Raw genomic sequence first — 20,310 nt, forward strand, 5'->3', positions numbered from 1 at the left:
GCAGCTGCAGCCTCTGGGCAGTTCCTTGATGTCATTATGTACAATGCAGGACTAATAACCCTGCATTGTACATGGAGGAGGCTGATGTGTGATCGTGGCCGAAAGTGTCTTAGGTGGCAGCATTGGACAGGTCGCACGGATAAAGGCATCCTACAGGAGCAGGGGAAAAATGGTAAGGGTTTCTCCTTACTCTGGCACCCCTAGGCTTAATGAGCAGTTGACCCTTGCAATACAACGGGTCCTACTGGATTGCTACATATTGCCCAGTTCTTCAGCTTTAAATGACCAGTCCAATGCAAGTAGATATATATTCCAATTTGCATATTAAAGGACACTAGCCAGAAATCCCTTGCAGTAAACTTGAATTGTATTACTAGTACACAATAGAAAGTGGACTCGGATGTGTGTGTTAATAGAGGAGTGCTGTGAAGTGGAAATAATCTGTCACTACGAGCATGCTGAAAATGAGGAGATCTAGTTGCATTAGCTATGGCTGTTTGCCAAAAATTGGCTTTTCCATGGCATTCAGTAAAAAAAGTCTTTGTTTATGGCCGGCTTTAGCAGTGTGAAGAATTTGTTCGCACAGTAACCCTTTCATCCCCACGACCTGTAGGTCTTTAAATTCCAGAAATGTTATAAAAAGCAAGGATGGATTTCTACATCAGTTGCTGTTTAGCTTTATTCTACTGTGTTTTATATCGGAAATGCAGGAGATGTCTTTGTATGAAAAATGAAATGTACCCCATGGATTTTTTTTTTACTTTTTTCTTTGTATCTGAACAGCCAAAAATCTGATCTTGGTTCAACTAGTACTACAGATAAAGGTGATATACATGAACGAATGACAAAAACTGACAGTGTATTTATTGTCATGATCTAAATTGACAAAAAGGCAGGGTTGTCATATGGAATAAGTAACTACACCCCTCAATTTGCCGCAACTTCAATGAAATTAGAATCTGGTGTTCAAGCTTGCATGCCATTAGTTGGAGCCTTCTTTGGGTGTATGGAACCAGTTATTTAAATCTCAGACTTCTAGTGTCTGGTGTTTTCGTTGCTATTGACATGTGTAGTATGGCAAGATCAATAGAACTCTTTAAGGCCTTCCAAAAATTTGTGGATGACACGAGTCTGGCAAGGGGGTTATTATTTTAACCTTTCATAGCACGTTACACCCATATTCAGGGTGCAACATTACTGTAGCAACGCGCTGCCCTCCCCCAAACCCCAGTTGTGACAGAGCTGGGTATCGCTCTGGTAGTCCATTGATTCTTCCTGTCAGTTTGAAACTGCCTGCATGTACAAAAGCTTACACTGACTGTTGTCCTACTGTCTGTAGGGGCCCTGCATGGCACCTGTCATCTGCTGATTGCCAGTGAAATGCTTTCCAGGCTCCTACTAAAAAATAGTAAATGTACATATTCTACCTTCAAAACTTGTCCTTTTTAAAACCTTCAATTTGTAAGGAAAATGATCTACAAGTGTAGATTGCAAATCGCTGCTAATTTGTCCGGGACTGGCTGGTCCAGCAACTTCCCAAGGGCTGACTGATGCCATAAAGCAGGGATATGCAATTTGCAGACCTCCAGCTGTTTCAAAACTAAAGGTCCCATCATGCCTATGCATCTGGGTGTCATGCTTGTGGCTGTCAGTCTTGCTATGCCTCATGGGACTTGTAGTTCTGCAACAGCTGGAGGTCTGCTAATTGCATATCACTGCCATAAAGCAATTGTAGTTGCTATTTATTTAAAGGAGCTTCAGGCATCTTGCACAAAAAAAAAACCCTTCAAAGGAATCAAAACCGTTTATTCAAAAAATACTTCACTTGGCCCAAATATAATTGCTTAGAACTCCCCGTTATTTTAAAACCAATAAAAATAAGAAATAACTGTTAGGCCACATGGTACTGGATTTGTAGAATAAATACATAATAATAAAGTGGTACAAACAGAAACCAATGAGTAAATTACAGGCACAGCCCCATTCAACTGAGAAAAACCCAACAAGGGATTAAATGAGACTTTATTGATCTGGAGACATACTACCATATCTATCCATGGCTTGGTATCAATGAACCTTGGTGGACAATGGTAAAGATGTTTTTTTTTTTTTTCTTCTTTCCTATTCACAGTTGGGAATGTTATTGGTACGTTGTTTACATCATGTAGTTTTGGGGTGTAATGGTCCTTTAAAATCTTGTGCAAAAACGTTTTATTTTTTGTTGTTGTGCGTCTCCATGTAGTTTGCAACTCACATATTCAGGTTTACATTACCAGTGTATTTTGATGTACACTGCTCAAAAAAAATTAAAGGAACACTTTTGAATCAGAACTCCTGGGATATTGATCTGGTCAGATAAGTAGCAGAGGGGGAGGGGTGTATACAGAGGCGGTTGTTAACCACTTGCCGACCGCGCACCGTCGATATACGTCCACAAGGTGGCTCTGCTGGGCGAGAGCACGTAATATGACGTCCTCTCTCCCAGCCGCCACTAGGGGCGCGATCGCCGCCGGGCACACGCGATCGCTCGGTACAGAGCGGGGACCGGGAGCTGTGTGTGTAAACGCACAGCTCCCGGTCCTGTCAGCAGGGGAAATGCTGATCTTCGGTTCATACAATGTATGAACCAAGGATCAGTGTTTCCCCTAGTGAGGCCACCCCCCCCACAGTAAGAACACACCCAGGCATACTTAACCCCTTCCCCGCCCCCTAGTGTTAACCCCTTCACTGCCAGTGGCATTTTTATAGTAATCCAATGCATTTTTATAGCACTGATCGCTATAAAAATGCCAATGGTCCCAAAAATGTGTCAAAAGTGTCAAGTGTCCGCCATAATGTCGCAGTACCGAAAAAAAAATCGCTGATCGCCGCCATTACTAGTAAAAAAAATATAATAAAAATGACATAAAACTACCCCCTATTTTGTAAACGCTATAACTTTTGCGCAAACCAATCAATAAACGCTTATTGCGATTTTTTTTTTTTTTTTTACGAAAAATATGTAGAAGAAAACGTATCGGCCTAAACTGAGGAAAAAAAAATGTTTTTTATATATTTTTGGGGGATATTTATTATAGCAAAATGTAAAAAATATTCATTTTTTTCAAAATTGTCGCTCTATTTTTGTTTATAGCGCAAAAACTAAAAACCGCAGAGGTGATCAAATACCACCAAAAGAAAGCTCTATTTGTGGGAAAAAAAAGGGCGCCAATTTTGTTTGGGAGCCACGTCGCACGACCGCGCAATTGTCTGTTAAAGCGGCAGAGTCCTGAATCGCAAAAAGTACTCTGGTCTTTAGGCAGCAATATGGTCCGGGGGGTAAGTGGTTAATCACTTTTAGTTGCTTTGCTGTTAATTAAAATTAACAGGTTCACTAGATGGGCAACAATGAGACGACCTCCAAAACAGGAATGGATTTTCAGGTGGAGGTGTCTGACATTTTTTTCCCCTACTCATCTTTTCTGACTGTTTTTCACTAGTTTTGCATTTGGCTAGGGTCAGTGTCACTACTGGTAGCACGAGGCGATACTTGGACCCTATGGAGGTTGCACAGGCAGTCCAACTCCTCCAGGATGGCACATTATTACGTATCATTGCCAGAAGGTTTGCCATGTCTCCCAGTACAGTCTCAAGAGCATGGAGGAGATTCCAGGAGACAGGCAGTTACTCTAGGAGAGCTGGACAGAGCCGTAGAAGGTCCTTAACCCATCAGCAGGACCGTTATCTGCTCCTTTTGTGCAAGGAGGAACAGGATGAGCACTTTCAGAGCCCTACAAAATGACCTCCAGCAGGCCACTGGTGTGAATGTCTCTGACCAAACAATCAGAAACAGACTTCATGGGGGTGGCCAGAGGGCCCCACATCCTCTAGTGTGCTCTGTGTTCACTGCCGGACACTGTGGAGCTCGATTGGCATTTTCCATTGAACAGAATTGGCAGGTCCACCACTGGTGCCCCATGCTTTTCAGAGATGAGAGCAGGTTCACCCTGAGCATATGTGACAGACGTGAAAGGGTCTGGAGATGCCGCGGAGAACTTTATGCTGCCTGTAACATCGTTCAGCATGATCGGTTTGGTGGTGGGTCAATGATGGTCTGGGAAGGCATATCCATGGATGGGATACACAGACCTCTACCGGCTACACAATGGCACCCTGACTGCCATTAGGTATCGGGATGAAATCCTTGGACACATTGTCAGACCCTATGCTAGTGCAGTGGGTCCTGGGTTCCTCCTGGTGCACGATAATGCCCGGCCTCATGTAGCGAGAGCATGCAGCCAGTTCCTGGAGGATGAAGAAATTGATACCATTGAATGGCCCCCACGCTCACCTGACCTAAATCCAAAAGAACACCTCTGGGACATTATGTTTTGGTCCATAAGGTGCCGCCAGGTTGCACCTCAGTCTGTTCAGGAGCTCAGTGATGCTCGGGTCCAGATCTGTGAGGAAATACCCCAGGACACCATCCATCGTCTCGTTGGAAGCATGCCCTGATGTTGTCAGGCATGCATACAAGCAATTGGGGGGCCATACATACTACTGAGGACCATTTTGAGTTGTTGCAATGAAATTTCAGCAAAATGGACTAGCCTGCTGCATAGTTTTTTCACTTTGATTTTCAGGGTGTCTTTTGAATTTAGCCCTCTGTGCCATCCTTTTCATTCCTAACACATTACCCAGTCCATATCAGTATAGATATCCAGTAGGGTTGTCCAGATACCGATACCAGTATCTGTATCGGGACCGATACCGAGTATTTGCGGGAGTACTCGTACTCGCGCAAATACCCCCGATACCTAAATAGAATACTTCCCCCGCCGCATCGAAAGCCGCCGCATTGGTTAAACGGCGTGCGGGAACATCACAACTTTCATTTGAATAGCTGTAGTGTTCCTGCGCGTATCATGAGATTTTTGCCCGTTGAGATCTGATATGTTTTCAAAGTGTTCCATAAATTTTTTTGAGCAGTGTATATTCCCACTACCCGCAATTGCTCGTTACAGAGCGAGGCCCGGTAGCCGCTCTCGGTCCTGTCAGGGGAGAAATGCCTGAACGTCTGTTCATACAATGTATGAACAGCGATCAGTAATTTCCCCTAGTGAGGCCACCCACCTACAGTTAGAACACACCCAGGGAACATACTTAACCCCTTCCTTGCCCCCTAGTGTTAACCCCTTTCCTGCCAGTTTTTATAGCACTGATCGCTATAAACATGCCAATGGTCCCAAAAATGTGTCAAAAGTGTCCGAAGTGTCCGCCATAATGTCGCAGTACCGAAAAAAAATCGCTGATCGCCGCAAAATGCCATAAAACTACCCCCTATTTTGTAAACGCTATAACTTTTGCGCAAACCAATCAAACGCTTATATAACTGAGGAAAAACTTTTTTAATATATTTTTGGGGGATATTTATTATGGTAAAAAATATTAATTTTTTTCAAAATTGTCGCTCTATTTTTGATCGCTATATAGTATTGAAATTTTGATTTGATAAGCTCTTGGGTAAGGTGATGAATTTTATATAATGTCTTTTGGTCAGTTATAACAGGAATTTGGGATTTCAACTTTTTAAGTGTGTTAGATGCTTATAAATGAAACGCACACTTTACTATTTTCATTAAAGCAAGTGCCAATTTGTCCTGGACAACATCTTCAGGGATTTACTATCCATAAACCAGTCTTTTAATAGGGGCTGTGATGCATAAATGGTAACATAAGTGGTTCCATAAAAGTGATTTTAATTGCCATTTTTTTTTTTTCTTTGGCACAGAGGAAGAGCTCCGGAAGCTACGGGAAGAGACTAATGTTGAAACAATGAAGCAGGAGCTAGAAAAAGAAAGGATAAAGAGGCTAGAGCTGGAACAAAAAGTGAATGATTTGGCCAAAGCAAGGTAACCATGCAATATCCAAATTTTTCCTTTTTTTTTCTGTGTCCTTCTGACATGGCATGAACATTTCCCTCCTTCCACACCTCACTGATTTTTCTGGATCCAGGAGCTGCACTTTCACTTGGGTACATGGACTATTTATTCTCTTTATACCTCCTCTGTATTCTTAGGCCTTGGACTGCACTTGCAGTGGTTGCATTGGCAGTTCCTTCTAACGCACTTGACTTTTTTGGGCCAATGGCTACAGAGATAATATAGATTGATACTCTAACATGCGTTGAGCTGTTCCAGTTTAAGCTGGGTATACACTAGTAGAATTTTATTCAACATTTTTTTGACAGAACATTGGAAGAATGTTTAGAAAAAAAAAACAGTGGGGTCAAAAAGAAATTTGTTTTCGACTTCAGTAATGAGAAAATTCAAAGGAATGCGTTTTCTTTTTTTTTTTTTTTGCAAATGTACCATATTTGCGGGTGTATAAGACGACCCCCTAATTTTAGTTTTTTTTTTTTTTTTTTTAGATTTTTTTTTTTTTGCCTGTACTCACCGTATAAGACGAAAGCCCATTTTTTTTATTATCATGACTGCGATATTGCGGCGGACATATCGGACACTTTTGACACATTTTTGTGACCATTCACATTTATACAGCGATCCATGCTATTTAAAATGCATTGATTGCTGTATAAATATGACTGGCAGGGAAGGGGTTAACACTATGGGGCGAACAAGGGTTTAATGTGTTCCCTAGATAGTGATTCTTACTGTGGGGGGTGGTGACTATGTACAAGTGACACACCATCGGTCTCCCCTCCCTGACAGGACATGGATCTGTTTGTTTACACACACAGATCCACGGTCTTGCTCAGTTACTGGGCAATTGCGTGTGCCCGGTGGACATCGCGGCCGCCGGGCATGCACATCGGGTTCCCAGTGACGTGGCGGATGGGCGCGTGCCCCCTAGTGGTTCGGGAAGGCTCGACGTCAAATGTTGTCCACCCAGAACGAGAGGCCCATCGTCCCGCGGTGGGCTAGTGGTTAAAGATTGTAAATAGGAGAAAATGCAGCGCTCCCTTTCAATATTCTGTGAGATATGTGACTCAATATCTGTGTAAGCTCAAAAATGAGAATATGTGAATACAAAAAACTTTACAAATATAATTAATATACAATCAACATTTTAAATTGCTATTGGTGCCCGTAATATAAACAGTCAATAGAAAGGCTGTTTATAAAGCTCCTCTTTGAAAAAAATACCAGAATGCATTTCCACCAGGACTCCTACTCCAATCTGTACATGACAATGGGGTCATGTCATATCCTCTGCAGACAAAGTGCTCCCACCACCTTCAATCCAATGCGCTCACCTTAAAGAGTTAACCATATATGTTTGGTCAAATACGCTTTGGCCCTCCAGTGGGTTGTATGGATATATTATTTATCCAATGCTGGTATCCTTTATGGTGGGCACTTTCCTTGGTGGTTTGGTGTGCTCATATCTCTTTTAGGGGACCCTCCATCTCCTTTCCCAGTCAATCAAATAAACACAGGTGGGTATCCATAGTGTAGCATGTATAATCCAACTTTTCATAATAGACATGCACTTGCATTAAAAAACCAAGTATATGTGCCCTAAATTTTACAATATGGCCGCCAATAGGTACTCTGCATCAACTGTCTCCTCCCCCTGCATTACGTCACTGATCTCGTGACTTCCTCAGGGAAGGCGTGCGGTGCGAAAATGCTTCCAAATACAATAACAATGGTATACAATAGCCAAGGCCATTTTGTCGTGGTTCGCTATAGAGAAACATTGCTCCCAGAATCTCCCAGAGATTCGCATAGGGATGCATACAGCGGCCATTTTGTTGAAGCCCGATGTTAACACATCCATCAGCCATATTGCTATTGTCCCCTTTTATACTGTGGATGTTTTACATACACATTACCATGCTACCACAGTGTTAAAGGGTTATATACCCAAACCCCTGAGATGGATGGTTATATAGAAAGACTTTTAAGAAGGCTCCATGGTGGCTAATAACCAATCAGATATAACCCATTATGATTATCTGCACATATAGATGGAATACAAATTACTTAAAAATATGATTGAAATATATAAGATTAATATGCATAAAACATTATTTTTTATTTTTTTTGTAAAAGTTTTTATTAAGAGAAAAACAGTTACATAAAATGATGAAGATAAATACGTCATGAAAACATGCGGAAATTTCTTTAAACAAAGATATACAGACAGTACATTTTTAAAAAACAATCTGAATAAAGAAAGTGAGTGAGAAAACAATGCATTCGTTGTTTAAGATCATTTGACATTAAATATGATTAAACAAATGAATATTGATGAACATCAATGAAAAATATTTGACAAAGATCAACATTCAATATATAATAAGAATGAAATAACTGAAATTTAAGTAAAAACAATAACATATTGAAATGGAGATAAAATCTCGACAAGTGAAAGCGGAAAGTTCCCACAAACATAAAAATAAAAACAATGTGTTTTCAGAGTATGAAATAAGCAACAAAAGCAAAAGAGGACAGTATATGTGTTTTTCAAAACTGTCTGTCACCAATTAAATATTGAACAGGTGAATAATATTAAAACATTTTTTGATCATGGTCAATATCCATAACAAGGTATGTAACTGATGAATAAAACAATAAAAGGGGATAGGGGTGTTTTTTTTTTTTTTTTTCCACACTGTCCCTTGAATTTTTTTTTTTGATCACTTTTATTGCTATTGCAAGGAATGTAAGCATCTATGACAGGTCCTCTGTATGAAAAGATCTGAGGTCTAAAAGTCCCCAAATTTCTACTCTACCCAAGAAAAGGTATCTCTTTGCTTAAAAAAATGGCCTTGTTTTTGTGTGGTCGGAACCGGAAGTGATGTCATGACATCACTCTGGTCCTCCTAGGGCAGCGTTGGTGAACCTTGGCACCCCAGATGTTTTGGAAGTTATTTCCCATGATGCTCATGCACTCTGCAGTGTAGTTGAGTACCATGGGAGATGTAGTTCCAAAACATCTGAGGTGCCAAGGCCTTCTTTCCTTTTGCTCACCTCTGTGCACACTCCCCTTCCGCCGGGAGGGGGTGACCCTCCTGCCACTTCTAAAAGTGACCCAGCAGTGAATCCACCATTTGGGACACAGGGAAAAAAATGAAAGCAGGGTTATGGCATCTAGCTCCAGCCATAACCCCAGTATTTAACATTGAAGTAATGCTGTATTTTACTAGCTAGGCAGTCTGCAAGTGGGTTACTGAGTTACTCTCACTGACTGACCTTAAAGTTATCCAATCCTGTGACATGAGGTGCATTAAAAATTGGATGGGAGCCATCCTTACCTGTACCATGGGGAACCATCCCACTGTGGGGCACCTGTGGAATGGGTGCAAGGTCACAACTACCTATGCTGGAATTGTGCCTCTTGATGACTGGTTTTAGAAATTCTAAATATTTGAATTGTCCATATGGACATTCCAGTCTCAGTACACCTATTCATGTACTTGTGTACAACGGGTACATGAATTTGTCATGCAGAGCAGGCTTGTTGGAAGTTCAAGGGTAGACATCCATACACTACCATCTGATTTTACAATTAAAGGGTTTGTAAAGGAATTTTTTTTTTTTAATCTTAATGGCTTCCTTTACCTTACTGCAGTGCTGTTTTCATGTCCTCATTGTTCGTTTTTGCTCTCAAGTTGCTGTAATTCTTCTCTGATCTCCACACTTCCTGGTTGTCTGTTTCCTGATAACCACAGTACTGGGAGCTTTCTCTCTGTGGTAACTAAATAAAGGAGGTTTGATTACTGTGTGTCTAAAACCCCTCAGCACCAATCAGTTTCGTTTTCCAAACCATCACTGCCCTGTTTTGGCTCTGTGGCTCTGTACATCACAGAAGCAGGAAACAACATGCAAAAATGAAACTAGAAACTACAGGTACATTATATGATTGATTATTATCTATTTTTGATCGTTTTTAAAAGGAATCAGTTAACTATTATGTCTCTATACCCTGTAAACAGTAATTTCTGCAAAAAATATATTTTTATTTACAACTCCTTTAACCAAAACTCTAGTATGAGGGGAAAAACGATCAATTTCTATCCTTTTGCACAGGCCCTTATGTTGCATAGTTGGTAGCTCTAATGGAGATTGTGTATGGTCAGCTTAAATAGTAAGTGCCTAATGATGGTTTCTGCTGGCTTCCATTTTAAAGACTGTAGAATCAAGCAAATGGTCCTTCAGGTATCATATGACTCTTATCTGAAGTACTGCTTGCATCTGTGCCAATTTTCCACGAAAACACACTTGTGTGTTTGTAGTGTCGCAGTTCTACATTAGAGCAGTAATCTACTGGCATCTGAGGTACACTTGGAACACGTTGTCGCTAAGCAGAGACTTCACTCTACATTGTCTGAAACATTACTTTCATTGTTTGGGTTAATCCGTGGTCTCAAACTGGCGGCCCTCCAGCTGTTGCCAAACTACAAGTCCCATGAGGCATTGCAAGGCTGACCGTTACAAGCATGACTCCCACAGGCAGAGGCATGATGGGACTTGTTAGTTTCACAACAGCTGGAGGGCAGTTTGAGACTCCTGGTAGATGCTTCAAGCTGTTTGACTTTCTTTACTCCTGTAACAGTGTGAATAAGACCCAAGTAACGGTTCAGATGGCTGCTCAAAAGAGAGATGGAAAGTAATACATCAAGGTACTATTTTTTTTTTTTTTTTTTGCCAGTCCAGGGAATTGACTGATAAATGGAGTATGTAGGAGCAGTGTCTAATGGGTGAGGAGAATATCGAAGTGTTATCACAGTCAATGTAATCTCTCCAAATGACCTCCCCCTGTCAGACATCAGCTGTAAAAATAGACCTGCTTGCTAATAACTTGGCTGTGTTCTGCTGTGTTTTCCACAGGGGCAGGAAAGATACAAGCCTTGCAAATTACAGCTGTACACAACACCTTTCCACATTCAACTAGATTTCACCTGATCATTGGAAAATGAAATGACATTTTCATTCATATTTCTGTGCACATTTATTGTTGCCTTTAATTGTCTTGCATTAAAAATTTACGGTGCAAACAAAATCTGTAATGCTAACGCATGCACCCCATAGACATCAAGTACTTTTTTTGTAAGGGCTTTTGTGTTTCTTCAAGTGCTTTACATACAAGCCTTTGTCGTTTGTTCGAGCTTTACAATATTTGGTGCCGAATTACTTTCATTACATAGCAATACAAATCTGTGTATTCTTGTTTATATGTACTACTCCTATAATTGTAAGGCTGCAAAAAGCTCACCACCTGCAGATTCAAGCCAAATGTATTTTTCTAGGAAGCTGCATTTCACAGTTAAAGTGGAGGTTCCATCAAAAAAACTATTTTGCTTTAAACTGTAGCTTACGATTTAAAAAAGAAAAAAAAAAGTTTTTTTTTTTTTTTTTTACTCATTTGGAAATGCCTGTTGCTATGCGGTCCCACAAAATCTGCCTTTGAATCCACCTAGAATTCTGACATCGCCCTCTAATGCTCCTGGGAAATGTGTGTCGTCATTTCCCAGGATGCAGTGCGCTGTCCAATTATCACTCCCCATCCAAGACTTCCAGGAAGTAAGTGCCTGTAGGCTTCACATTGCCCACAAGCAAAATGACAACGGTGTAGACATAGTTTTATAAACTATCTTTTTTGTATATCTATGCAGATCAGCGGCGGATTGTAAAATTGTAAGTGACCGGATTTATATTATAAAAACGCAGGATGAAAGGACATACATTTAAAAAAATGCTAATTGTGGTTGAAACTCTGCTTTAACTGCAGCCATGTACCTTTACAGCTCAACAGCTATGACCCCCAAACTTTGGGGACTGCCTCTATGTCCTCTTTGCAGAAGAGCACCTTTTTATAGCCCAGTGCCACACCATGCTCCGCAAACCTTAGAGATTTGGTGCATTTGCCTCTAAGGCTGTTACTTGCGAGTAAGGCTGTTCTCGAAAGTAGAGATGTAAACATTAATGACAATTTTGAAATCATGAGTGTTTTTTTTTTTTTTTCCCTTTTCCCAATAAAATGGAAATCTGAAAAACGGAAAAATTCAGTTTGGAGCCGTTTTTACACATTTGAAAGTCATTTTGTTACAATGGGAACGGGAAATGCAGTGTATATAAAAGTATTATGTAACGATTAGGCTTGAAATAAAAGTACAGCTTATTCAGTAAATAAAATAAACTTGTTTTATTCAAATTGTATTTTTATTTTTTTTGAATAACAAATGGAATAACAAGGACTGTATGTGTTAAAGGATATGTAAAGGTTTGTTTTAAAAACAAACGTATCATACTTGCTACCTCTGTGCAGTTGGTTTTGCAACCTCTTATGGGGTCCCTCAGTGGCGCTCCTGGCTTCTCCTCTTCTCAAGTGCCCCGTTGGAGAGCGACTCTCCCTTGGGGCACTCGTGCGGGCGAACTGCCGTGTCCTGCGTCTATTGACTAGAATGCATTAAGATGAAAAACCTTGAGGGTTTGCATCCCCTTTGACAGTTGAAGAGGTGGTAAACTCTTTAAAAAAAAAACAAAAAAAAAAAACTGTAAGGCAAAGACATAATGAGCTTGTATGCATCATGAAATGCCTTAGAATGAAGCCCCCGCAGTGGCACCCTCACACCGCTAAGACGGCTGACCTTCGCTGGAGTTTTTTCCTGGTTCGCGGGCTCTGGTGCTATGAGTGGCCTGGAGCCATGATGACTTCACTCCTGCGCATGGGAGCCACTATTAACGGCACAAGGCTCGGCATCCATGGCCGTTCAGAGCGCATGTGCCAGTGAGGTCACTGGCTGAATGTAATTTTAATATCTCCTAAACAGCGCATGTTTGGGAGATCTTTACACTACCTATAGGCAAGGGGCATTGCTAGGTGTACAAAAGATCTGGGGCTAGAGCCCATAGCAGCAAAGTAAAAGTTCATAGCAGCAAAGTGTGTGTGTGTGTGTGTGTGTGTGTGTCTGTGTGTGTGTGTATAATCTCTCGGAGTGTGGATACCATGGTTTGTTAATTGATTGGGTTCCCCGAGCCCCCCTCATTACATCAGGTGTCCCTTCATCCTAGTCCTCAGGTGTCCTTTCTGGGTGCTGAGTTCTGCCCACATCCTTATCCTCTGGTCTCCTTGCTGGGCAGAGCACAGCACTGCAGGGAGACCAGAGGACTAGAATGTGGGCAGAACACAGCACCCAGCAAGGAGACCAAAGGATTAGGATGAGGGCAGTACACAGCACCTAGTTATTCCCTAGTTATTGCTAATCATGGTGGAGTGTGATTTAATTTTGCAGGTATCCCACACATTATTTAATTTTGCATTCCGCTGTACGTACCCCGAGATTTTCTGATTTCTGCTGACTTTAGAATCACCATATCCACCCCTGCTATAAACACACACAATACAGAGTGCACATTTTCTGCCTGTCATCTGACAGCTCTGTTACTTCAGTGTTTACACAAGCCTTGTAAAAGATTATTGCAGTGGGGGCTGACTGTTCACTTTGCATTAAAAGAGACAGCTTTTAGAGGTCTGGCAAGGAGGGCTTGGGGTCAAGAGGCAGCTCAGCACTTCCAGAGGTAACCGTAATGAGAGGAGAGTATGATAGTCATCACATAGCAGACCGTTAAACAAGCAGGAAGATCACACTAGAAGAATTCGAAGGTGGTGAGAGTCAAACTACAGGGAGCATCAGACACACAAGGGGCTTCTACAACAATGCTTGGGGAAGAATTACGATCACTCACGGTTCCTCAATAATCCTATATTGACCATGCATCACTTCCCTGCAGTCCTACGCTGACGCACTGAGCTGTGTCGGCTCTCTGCCACCCCCTGCAGGCTGGAGGAAGGATACACACTCTAGCTATCTTACCACACTCCTGCTGACAGGTGGCAAACCTAGACTCAGGGCTATGGGTACCAGATTTGGGGGTTCCAGCCTCAAAAGACACCTGCTAGTGATGCCTATGGGTAAGCCTTTATTATAGGTTTACCTATAGGTAAATGTTTGCAGGGGAAGTTTACTTACTCTTTAAACTATACATGAAAACAGGTAACCCTCATTTCCCTCATAATACAAAGCTTCCTTCCAATATGCATTTTCAGATCTTGACCATACTGATCCAGAAGCATATATTGCTCTTGCAAGAGCTTGATCAATGCTCTCCTGATTTCCAGGTGTAATTTTATCTATAAATGAAGAGATTGTGTATTTTTGGGAGGCCGTGGTTGGAACACTTCTTTAATTGAAGATGTTGCTGGTGAAGAAACACTTTGATGATCCAGAAGCAGCAGAAAGTGTTTCTGGAATTAACTCTGGAGGGAACAGCTACATGCACTTTCATTATGGTCCTCATTATTTCATCAAAAAAATTATGTCTTGAGGGCACCTCTGGCATGCGAGGATGTGTTTTTGTCATCCTTGTAGCATTTGCAAATTACAGCTTTGCCACCAGCAACAATTGCACTGTGGAAATGTTTCCAAACTCTAGATGTTGGTCTTGCCATTTTACTGAGAGGAGGGAAAAAAAAAAAAAAAAAATTTTTACTGAGCAGACTATAGGTAAACATTATGCTGTAAAGGAGAACCTTAATGGGATTCCTTTTAAAGGTTAAAAAAGATAATTTGTCAGTCAAATTGACCCCCTTGCCTATAATTATCTACTGTATCCCAACAATCAATCAACTGTATGAGGTACAAGATGGAGCCCACAAACTAAACTTGAGCCTTTCCCCTGCAGTGCCACTTAGTGTCAAAAATGCATATATTTTTGTTTGAGAACTACATTGAGAAGTGCAATGTTAAAAGCAAAGTTCCACCCAAAAGTGGAACTTCCTCTTTAAGGACCCCAACCCCCCCTTCTATGGATGTGGAAGATGTTGTCGTCATAGCAACTAAAGACACGGATAGGACATCAGGTCCGTGAAGTGACGACTGCAGAAGGCAACCGTGTTCCCAAATCACTTACCTCTTAGGAAAAGAATGGAGGGTCACATCTCTTTAATTACAGTGTCCCCATGGGCTCCATGGCATTGCCTTCCACATGCATGGTGCACAATACTGCACGGGCGCCTCGAGCCTGGAAAGTTGGCGTGCAGGCACCGCCGTGTCTGGGATTTTCCTCCTTTGGTTACAAGACTGAAGCGACAAGTACCGAGCGGGTCAATATTTGCCATTAAGAGAACCAGATCCTCCTGCGCAGGTGCTCTCCTCGTTCACACGGATAGTCTCACTATCTGGCAGCTGTATAGGGGAGGCACTGGAACAGGCAGGGGTTTTGCATGTGGAGGAGGGAGGGCAGGGACTGAGCCGTTGTGGGCCACACACTCCAACGCGCAGTGCATAGGTGACGGAAGAAGTCGCCGCTCAGTCAGGCCTGGATGGCTTGTATGTGATGCACAGAGATTAAACAGCAGACTCCTTCCCGCTGCGCTGCCGGAGATCATTTAGGGAAATGTAGTTCCGAAGTTGTTAGCAGTGGGTGTGGTCAGTGGAGCGCAGCGGAGTGATATGTATTGGGGAAAGCCGGTCCAACGCGCCCCCACTTCCCCGCCGCGCGATCGCGTTGGGCCGCAGCGGCAATTGAGGCCGTGGCCTTCTTCTGGCCTATGGATCCTTCCTTTACCAGGCGCCAGGTCGCGAATTCTAGTCGCAATTGCGACCTGGCGCCCGGATTTTGTCGAGCCCTGGCATATGTCAACCATCAAGGAGGAACAAGAAGCTCGACTGCAGCGTCAGGAGTCGCTCACATCCTAAGGTGGGCAGAAAGGAGCATACCGGCTCTGTCGGCCATATACATTCCGGGTGTGGAAAACTGGCGGACTACCTGAGTCGCCAGATGCTAGACCAAGGAGAATGGTCTCTGCACCCGGAGGTGTTTCGGCTCCTTTGCCCAAGACGTAGATCTCCTGGCGTCTCGACTCAATCGGAAGGTATTGAGGTTTGTGGCCAGGTCAAGAGACCCATGGGCGGACGCGACAGATGCTTTAGTGGCGACGTGGAGTCAGTACCGGCTAATCTATGCCTTCCCTCCTCTAAAGCTCCTGCCTCTTCTGCTTCGCAAAGTGGAGGCAGAGGGGATTCCTGTGATCCTAATTGCTCCGGATTGGCCTTGGCGTCCTTGGTACGCCGATCTAGTGCGGCTAGTAGCAGGCGTCCCTTGGCATCTACTGCTGAGAGAGGACCTGCTGTCACAAGGTCCCATACTGCATCCTGCTTTACAGTCGCTGGCTTGAACGGCATGACTATTGAAAGCCAGGTACTAAGAGACCGGGGCCTATCGGATTCTGTGATTCCTACCATGAGAAAAGCTAGGAAGTTATCCTCTAGGAGGATTTATTATCGCACTTATAGAGCTTACTTGGCCCTTTGCGAGGAAATTAAGTGGAATCCATGGACTCGTATAGTGTCCAGAGTCCTGCTGTTCTTGCAGCGTGGGGTGGACCAAAAAGCTTGCTTTAAGCACGATTAAGGGGCAGATATATGCCCTGGCTGTTTTCTTTAAGCGACCCCTGGCGACTCACCCTCTAGTGAGAACATTTGTACTGGGGGTTCAGCATGTGGCCCCTCCTCCCATCCTCCCCTACCTCTGTGGATTTGAATAGCAGACGCACCTTGGCATCTACCGCTACGAGAGGACCTGCTGTCGCAAGGTCCCATAGGTCATCCTGCTTTAGTCAATGGCTTTAACGGCATGACCTCTAGGTGCCTCAGAAACCACCTTTTGCGAACATTAGGGAAGTTCCCTTGACACTTTCTCAGAAAATGGTCCTTTTGGTGGCTGTTAGGTCAGGTTCTGAGCTGGCAGTCTTGTCATGAAAGGCTCCCTATCTGATCTTCCACAAGGATAAGGTAGTGCTGCAGCCACAGCCTTTTCTTCCTAAGGTCATTTCGACCTTCCATCTCAAGGAAGACATTCTACTGCCATCCTTGTGTCCTTATCTGTCGAATCCTAAGGAAACAACGTGGCATTTCTTGGATGTTGTCCGAGCTCCGAGAGTATACTTGTCTATTACTGCTCCGTTCCGGAGTTCAGGCTCATTGTTTGTTTCGGTGGCTGGTCCCAAGAAGGGCCCAGCGGTCTCATCGGCCGCCATTTCGAGGTGGATCCGACAGATCCTGATTAGGCTTACGCCATAAAGGGTCGGGCGCCTCCCTGTCACAATGCATTCGACCAGAGCAATGGTGCCTCTTGGGCTTTGACATCAAGTGTCTATTTCCCAGGTGTGTAAGGCGGCGACCTGGTCACACTTTCACTAAACTTTACAAGTTGTGAGTGCATCTTCGGATGCTTCGGCCGCAAAGTTTTGCAGGCAGCTGTTTAGAGTTACAACTCCTCAGTTGAGGAGCTCTGTTTTTTTGTTTTGGGGTGAAGTTTAATTTTATGCTGTTCCCACCCATTTTGGCACTGCTTTGGGACGTCCCACTATGTCAAGATTAAGGCTGTGTCCTTCCATGAATGAAAGAAAAATGGATTATATGCTCACCATAAAATCTTTTTCTGAGTTCATGGACGGACACAGCACCCACCCCTCCTTTTTTTTTTTTTTTTTTACGTTTTTACTGCTTGCTACTAACGCAACTGCTTGGTGCAGGCTGAGGGAATATAGTCAGTAGGACTGCACCCTGGGCGGGGCTGTACAGCTTTGAAGTGTTAACATTTTCTGCCTAGTCACTCCAAAAGAAAGGCTATTTCCCATGTCAAGATTAAGGCTGTGTCTGTCCATGAACTCGGAGAAAAAGATTTTACGGTGAGCATAAAATCCTATTTTTTGGCAGCACTCCACTTTAAAGCTCTGTATTTCAGGCTGTGGTGATACAGCAAATCGATGAGCTTGCTCTGGTGCAACCCAGATGATCACCTCAAGCTCTGCAGATCCTCTGCTTTAAAATATCAGCTTAGGAGCCTACTGCCCATTTAAACAGCTTTCAGGTGCTACTTCTTGTTAATTGCTTGCTAGCAAGGCCTCAGGAATAGTTTGCGGCTTTGTCTCTCCTTAGGCTGCGTTCACACCTGAGCGTATCGATTTTAAGATGTTTTTTAACCACTTCAATACATGGCATTTTCACCACCTTCCTGCCCAGGCCAATTTCCAGTTTTCAGCGTGAATGACAATTGCGCAGTCATGCAACACTCTACCCAAAATTTTTCCCCACAAATAGAGCTTTCTTTTGGTGGTATTTGATCACCTCTGCATTTTTTTTCTTGGGCTGACAAGAGTGACAAGTTTAAAATATTCCAATTTAAAAAAAAATATATAAAATGTCTTCAGTTTAGGCCCATATGTATTCTTCTACATATCTTCTAAAAAATCGCAGTAAGCGTATGTTGACTGGTTTGTGCAAAAGTTATAGCGTCTACAATATAGGGGATAGTTTTATGGCATTTTTATTATAATATAAAAAAAAATGTGTGTGTGTATATGTATGTGTGTATATATATATATATATATATATATGTGTGTGTGTGTGTGTGTGTGTGTGTGTGTGTGTGTGTGTGTGTGTGTATATATATATTTTTACTAGTATATTTTTTTTTATGTCGTGACTGCGACGACATGGTGGACACATCACGCTTGACGCTATTTTGGGACCATTGTCATTAATACAGCGATCAGTGCTATACGAGTTACAGGGAGCAGTAGATCACTGTCCTGTCACTAGGCAGAACAGGGAAATGCCTTGTTTGCATGTCTTTCAGTGACACGATCGCGGGCCGCTTGCGTGCGCATGCACGCTGTTTAAAGGGGACATACATGTACTTCTATTTGCCCACTGCTGCCATTTTGCCGACGTATATTGGTGTGCAGCGGTCGGCAAGTGCTTTAAAGTCTTTTGTGGTATTTGTGGACGAGGCTCTTTATCTTCTCAGATAGTAAAGCTGCCCAGTCCCCTTGGCAAAAAGCCTCCAGTTCCTGTAAGTTCTTAGGCTGTCTTGCATAAATTGCACATTTGAGATCTCCCCAGAGTTGCTCCACGATATTGACGTCAGGATACTAAAATGGCCACTCGAGAACCTTCACTTTATTCTACTGTAGCCAATGATTGGTCAACTTGGCCTTGTGTTTTGGATCATTGTCATGTTGTAATGTCCAAGTACGCTAATGAATGCAAATCTACAAAATTGTGAAAGAATGGGAATCCTACCTACTTAAAGTAGTTGTAAAACCATTACAGACCACTTTCACCTACAGGTACGCCTTGGGTGCTTGAAATATCTCCTAAACCTACAAAATTAGGAGATATTAACAATTCCCCTTACAGCGATGTCTAACGCACATGCGCCGGTCTATTCAGCGCATGCGCACTCCAGAAAGGGCACACTGCGCCGTTTCAAGCTGGGGTCATGCCTTGACTGGTGTCTCCTGCGCGCAATGCGGTACTCACCGAATAAATATTGAATAATGCCGAATGAATGCAAATTTTCCTCCAGTACTTTTTGATAACTTACTGCATTCATCTTGCCAACAATTGTGACCAAATTACTCCTCTCCAAATGTAACGTTTATGGTTGCGGCCAAAAAGCTAAATTTTGGTCTCATCACTCCAAATGACTTTGTGCCAGAAAGTTTGAGGGTTGTCTCTGTGCTGTTTGGCATATTGTAAGCGGGATACTTTGTGGCATTTGCTTAGTAATGACTTTCTTCTGGTGACTTGACCATGCAGCCCATCTTTCATCAAGTGCCTCCATATTGTGCATCTTGAAACGGCCACACCACATGCTTTCAGAGTGTCCTGTATTTCACCTGAAGTTATTTATGGGGTTTTTTTCTTTGCATCCCGAACAATTTTCTTGGCATTTGTGGCTGAAATCTTAGTTGGTCTACCTGCCGTGGTTTGGTTTCAACAGAACCCCCTCATTTTCCACTTCTTGATTAGTGTTTTGAACACTGCTGATTGGCATTCTCAGCTCCTGGATATCTTTTATATCCCTTTCCTGGTTTATGCAGTTCAACTACCTTTTCCCACAGATCTTTTGACAATTCCTTTGCTTTTCCCATGACTCAGAATCTAGAAACATCAGTGCAGCACTGGATGAAAGATGCAAGGGTCTGTCAGGAGTCCAGAAACTCATTGACCTTTTTATATATACACACACACACACACACTATTTACAAGCAAACGGATCACAGGTGAGGATGGTTACATGTAATAGCCATTCAAACCCCTTTGTGTCATTTTGTGTGTATGTTATCAGGCCAAAATCACCAGGTAAACTTTTGATCAGGGTAGTTTGGGTATTTTCTGTTACCATTATGATTTAAAAATTGGCTTCAGCCAAACACTAACCATGACTGAAAGGTTGCATAAGTGTGCACACCCTCTTTTATAACTGGAGATGTAGCCGTGTTCAGAAT

General features: G+C 42.7%; 1 protein-coding gene across 3 annotated transcripts in view; it reads left to right on the plus strand.

Annotated features, from left to right (window-relative positions):
- GRAMD4 (GRAM domain containing 4) overlaps positions 1–20,310 on the plus strand; it is a 204,973-nt gene that overhangs the window by 69,927 nt on the left and 114,736 nt on the right. For all 3 annotated transcript variants that reach the window (XM_040343640.1, XM_040343641.1, XM_040343642.1), the window contains one exon: positions 5,771–5,891. In XM_040343640.1, coding sequence (XP_040199574.1) covers positions 5,771–5,891 — 121 coding nt within the window. The remainder of the gene's footprint in view (positions 1–5,770; positions 5,892–20,310) is intronic.

Source organism: Rana temporaria, chromosome 3, assembly GCF_905171775.1.
Source record: "Rana temporaria chromosome 3, aRanTem1.1, whole genome shotgun sequence".
In the NCBI taxonomy this organism is placed as follows: domain Eukaryota; kingdom Metazoa; phylum Chordata; class Amphibia; order Anura; family Ranidae; genus Rana; species Rana temporaria.